General features: G+C 40.9%; 1 protein-coding gene across 1 annotated transcript; it reads left to right on the top strand.

Annotated features, from left to right (window-relative positions):
* The first annotated feature begins 4,390 nt into the window (after window positions 1-4,390).
* On the top strand, window positions 4,391-4,856 carry LOC102737363 (adenosine 5'-monophosphoramidase HINT1). Its single transcript, XM_031026127.2, has one exon. The coding sequence runs from the start codon at window positions 4,426-4,428 to the stop codon at window positions 4,804-4,806; it is 381 nt and encodes a 126-aa protein (XP_030881987.2). The 5' UTR covers window positions 4,391-4,425; the 3' UTR covers window positions 4,807-4,856.
* Window positions 4,857-5,493: the final 637 nt, after the last annotated feature.

Below are 5,493 nucleotides of genomic sequence, written 5' to 3'. Positions count from 1 at the left end.
CTTTCTTCTGTCTTGTTGTTGGTGTATAGGAATGCCACTGACTTCTGTGCATTGATTTTATATCCTGCCACTTGACTGAATTCCTGTATGAGTTCTAGCAGTTTTGGGGTGGAGTCTTTTGGGTTTTCCACATAAAGTATCATATCATCTGCAAAGAGTGAGAGTTGGACTTCTTCTTTGCCGATTTGGATGCCTTTGATTTCTTTTTGTTGTCTGATTGCTGTGGCTAGGACTTCCAATACTATGTTGAATAGCAGTGGTGATAGTGGACATCCCTGTGCGGCAGATCATCTTGTTGCAGTTGTATTTCTGGGCAAGCTGGTGGAGGGAAGGCTCAATGATGCCAGCCTGCAGGTATAGCACCAAGTGCAGAGTGGACTCTTTCTGGATATTGTAATCTGAGAGTGTAGCTATCCTCAGCTGTTTGCTGGCAAAAATCAGATACTGCCAGTTAGGTGGGATGCCCTCCTTCTCTTGCTTTTGGCTTTGACATTCTTACTGGTGTCATTGGGCTTGACCTCAAGGGTGATGGTCTTTTTTTTTTTTTTTAAAGATTTTATTTATTTATTTGAGAGAGAGAATGAGAGAGAGCAGGGTCAGAGGGAGAAGCAGACTCCCTGCAGAGCAGGGAGCCCAATGCGGGACTCGATCCCGGGACTCCAGGATCATGACCTGAGCTGAAGGCAGTCGCTTAACCAACTGAGCCACCCAGGCACCCAAGGGTGATAGTCTTGCCCGTCAGAATCTTCACAAAAATCTGCATCTCTGCAAGGCCACTGCCACCGATCCGCTTGGCCACCTTGATCTGCCCTCTTGATGATGACGATGATGATGATGATGATGTGTGTGTGTGAGAGATAAAAGCATTTAACCTAAGATCTACCCTCTTGGCAACTTTTTAAGTATACAATATAGTATTTTTAACTACAGGCACGATGCTGTACGGTAGATCTCTAGGACTTATCTTGTATAATTGAAATTTTGTACTCTTTGACTAATTACTTCCCATTTCCCTATCCCCTAAGCCCCTGGCGACCACCATTCTACTCTATGCTATAAGTCTATTTTAGATTCCTCACATAAGTGGTATCATGAAATATTTGTCCTGTGTCTACCTTATTCACTGAGCATAATGTCCTTTAGGCTCATCCATGGGCCATCTGTTGAGGGCTGCCTGCTGGTTGTTGAGAGCCCCTGGCCCTGTGTTCCTAGTTACCCGCTAGGTGATCTAGCCATCCATGCCAGTTTCTTCTGTTTTGTGTGAGGTGTGACAGACAGAAACAGACCTCTCAAGTAGCACCCTGAAAGGCTGGGACAATTTGGGCATTCATTTAATTTTTTGTTTACTCCATGCAGAACTTGTAGACCAAGAGTATTTCTCTTGGTTCTGTGCTGTGCCAATTTCGGGAAGAAGTGATGTAGATAAAATTAAATTGTACTCCTTACCCTTTTCAGTATGTCTTGTCTTATTTCTTTGTTCCACTGGTGTGCTATGACCTCTCACCTGGACTCAGGAGCTCTTATGAAGGTATTTTCATGAATGGATAGTTGTTAAATTAGTGTTTCTGTTGAGGGTCAAGAGCTAGAACCTCCTATTCCAATATCTTACTGACATCACCTCATTTTCTTTGTATGTGAGCCTTAGTAATTTGTGTTTTTCAAGGAATCTGTCCATTTTATCTAAGTTTTTAATTTATTAACATAGGTATGTTCTAAATACTTTTCTCCTTTCAATACCTGTAGAATTAGCAGTAATGCCATCTTTCTTCTTTCTGATGGTAATTGTGTCTTCTCTTTTTCCCCAGTGGGTTAGAGCTTTATCAATTTTTCAAAAGATGAACTTTGGGTTTTTTTCTCTAATTTTTTCTCTGTCATTGATTTCTGCTTTGATCATTATTATTTCTTTTCTTCTTATTACTGTGCTTTTTTTTAAGACTTTATTTTTAAGTAGTCTCTATACCCAATGTGGGGCTCGAACCCACAATCCTGAGGTAAAGAGTTGCATGCTTGCATCTGAGCCAGTCAGGTGCCCCTACTATGCCCCTTTTTAAAATTATTTTTTTATTTGTCCTTTTTAAAAATCTAGTATCTTGCTGTAAAAGCTGAGTTCACTTATTTGAGCCTTACTCCTTTTCTAATATAAACATTTAGAATTACATATCTATCTATAAGAAATTACATATTTTCCTCTAAAAACTTTAGCTACAGATTTCAATATTTTTGTATTCATTTTCTTTCAATTACTAATTCTAACATCCTTATTTTAAAGATTTTTGTTTTATTATTTATTTTAGAGAGAGAGCACATGTGGGGAGAAGGGGCAGAAGGAGAGGGAGAGAGAGAGTCTGAAGCAGACTCCCCACTGAGCGCAGGGCCTGATGCAGGGCTTGATCTCACGACCCTGAGATCATGACCTGAGCCAAAACCAAGAGTCGGACACTTAACCGACTGTGCCACCTAGGCGCCCCCTAATATCTTTATTTTAATTTTTTAACCTATGAGCTATTTAGAATTGTATTATTTTTTCCAAATATTTGGGGGTGTTCTAGATATCTCTATATTTTTTATTTATAATTTAATCCTTTTGTGGCCAGAGAATATAATTTGAATGATTATGGCCAGAGAATATAATTTGTATGACTTGAATCCTTTTAAATTTAGTGAACCTTGTTTATGACCCATATTGTAATCTATCTTGGTAATTGTTTTGTGTACACTTGAAAAGACTGTATTTTCTTCTTGGGTGGACTGGGCTACAAACATCAAGGACAAGTTGACTGATAATGCTAATCAGGCATTTGATATCTTTACTTATTTTCTATCTACTTGTTCTATCAATCCTTGAGAAAGGAGTGTTGAAATCCCTAACTCTTAACTGGATTTGGTGTTGCACTGTTACCAACTTTGGTTTTATGAGTTTTGAAACAATCTTTTTTTTTTTTTTTTTGTGAGAGAGAATGAGAGACAGAGAGCATGAGAGGGAGGAGGGTCAGAGGGAGAAGCAGACTCCCTGCTGAGCAGGGAGCCTGATGCGGGACTCGATCCCGGGACTCCAGGATCATGACCTGAGCCGAAGGCAGTCGCTTAACCGACTGAGCCACCCAGGCGCCCTGAAACAATCTTTTGATTAGTTTTAGCAACATATGTTCTTTTCCATACTTGTACTTTTATCCTATTTGTGTCTTTATGTTTAGATTTGTTTCTGTAGGCAGAACATCGTAGGATCTTGCCTTTTTAAAATCCAATCTGACAATCTCTGCCTTTTTCTTGGTCTGTTAGTTTCCTATGACTGCTGTAACAAATTACCACAAAATGGCTTAAAACAGTGGGATTTTATTCTCACAATTCTAGGCCAGAATCTCAAAAGCAAGATATTTGCAGGGCTGCACTCCCTCTGCAGACTGTAAGGAAGAATCCATTCCATGACTCTTCCAACTTCTGATGGCTGCAAATTCCTTGGCTTGTGGCTTCATCATTCCCATCTTCAAGGCTAGCATCTTAAAACTCTCTCTGCTCAGTCTTCAAATGGCCTTCTCTTCTGTAGATCTATCTCATATCTCTCTCTGCACTACCCCTTTTCTCCCATCACAGACCCAAGGATCCTTGTGATTGTATTTATAGCCTACCAGATGATCCAATATATTCTCACCATCTCACCATCTTTAATCATATTGCAAAGTCTCTGTTACCATATAAGGTAATAGTTAAAGATTCCAGGGATTAGGACTTGACATTTTTGGGGTAATTATTCAGCCACCTGCACTTGGAATGTTTAAGTCATTGTTCAATGGAATTATTGATATGGTTGGCTTTAAGCCTACCATCTTGATAGATCTACCATCTATTTTTTTTTAGTCCCATTTGGTTGATGTTTGTATACTTATTAATGCTATTTTTTTTAAAGATTTACTTATTTATTTGAGACAGAGAGAGCACAGAGGGGAGGAGCAGAGGGAGAGGGAGAGTCTCAAGCACACCCTGCACTCAGTGTGGAGCCTGGCATGGGGCTCGATCTCATGACCCTGAGATCACAACCTGTGCCGAAACCAAGAGTCATTTACTCAACTGACTGTGCCAACCAGGCGTCCCTTATTACCAGTAACGCTAATTTGATCTGTTGGTTATAGTAGTGTTCTCCAGGCTTCTGCACTATAAAGCCACTAGTTTACCACTGCAGTCATTAAGCTTGTTGTGAAGACTCTGTATCTGTCCTCTTTCTCATGATACCTTCCCCTATATTTTAGCTTCCATCAACGATTGCTGCATGCAGCAATTATTACTCTGGTATTTGCCAAATGGTGAATTGCTGTTTCCATCATTCTTCTGATGAACAATTAGATCTGAATTTGCTTAGGTTAAACCAACTCTAAATAAAAATTCATTCAGAGCTTCTCCCCGGGGTGGCCGCGCGGGAGGGAGGCCGAGATGGCAGACGAGATCGCCAAAGCTCAGGCCGCGCGGCCTGGTGGCGACACGATCTTCGGGAAGATCATTCGCAAGGAAATCCCAGCCAAAATCATTTTTGAGGATGACCAGTGTCTTGCTTTCCATGACGTTTCCCCTCAAGCACCAACTCATTTTCTGGTGATACCCAAGAAACCTATATCTCAGATTTCTGTAGCAGAAGATGATGATGAACGTCTTCTTGGACATTTAATGATTGTGGGCAAGAAATGTGCTGCTGATCTGGGCCTGAAGAAGGGTTATCGAATGGTGGTGAATGAAGGTTCAGATGGGGGACAGTCTGTCTATCATGTTCATCTCCATGTTCTTGGAGGTCGGCAGATGAATTGGCCTCTTGGTTAAGCATGTTTTAGGGATAATTTTCCCTTATCTAGGCAATGGTCAATATTTCCCAGTTCCAGTATGTTAAACAGTATACTTTGTCTGTGTATGGAGAGATTGAGGAAATAATTTTTAAAACCCATACATAATAAAAGACAATGTTGCATGGTTAAAAAAAAAAAAAATTCATTCATTCATTCATTCATTGTAGTTTAAGTATAGTTGACACTATATTCATTTTTTTTTAAAGATTTTATTTATTTGACAGAGAGAGACACAGCGAGAGAGGGAACACGAGCAGGGGGAGAGGGAGAAGCAGGCTTCCTGCAGAGCAGAGCCGGATGCGGGGCTCGATCCCAGGACCGTGGGATCATGACCTGAGCCGAAGGCAGACGCTTAATGACTGAGCCACCCAGATGCCCCTACTATATTCATTTTTAATATCCCATATCTTTGAGCAGGACTTGCTATTTCAAAGCCAGCAGTGATTTCCCTTTTGGAACAAGGGAGAGAACCTCGGATGGGTGAAAAGCAGGATGGTGTCCAGGTGAGCGTGTTGGGAGCTAGTCAGAGTAGTGGTGTCTTTCCTTTGAGATACTATATGAAAAGTTTCCCTCAAAGGCCCAAGATACATTTTGACAAATTTTGTGGGGGTGGGGCAGAGGGAGAGGGAGAGAGAGAATCTTAAGCAGGCTCCATGCCCAATAC

Source organism: Leptonychotes weddellii, chromosome 16, assembly GCF_054177405.1.
Source record: "Leptonychotes weddellii isolate Sample4059 chromosome 16, ASM5417740v2, whole genome shotgun sequence".
Classification (NCBI taxonomy): domain Eukaryota; kingdom Metazoa; phylum Chordata; class Mammalia; order Carnivora; family Phocidae; genus Leptonychotes; species Leptonychotes weddellii.
Note: the sequence above shows the minus strand (reverse complement) of the source record. Positions and strands in the feature narration are given on the sequence as shown.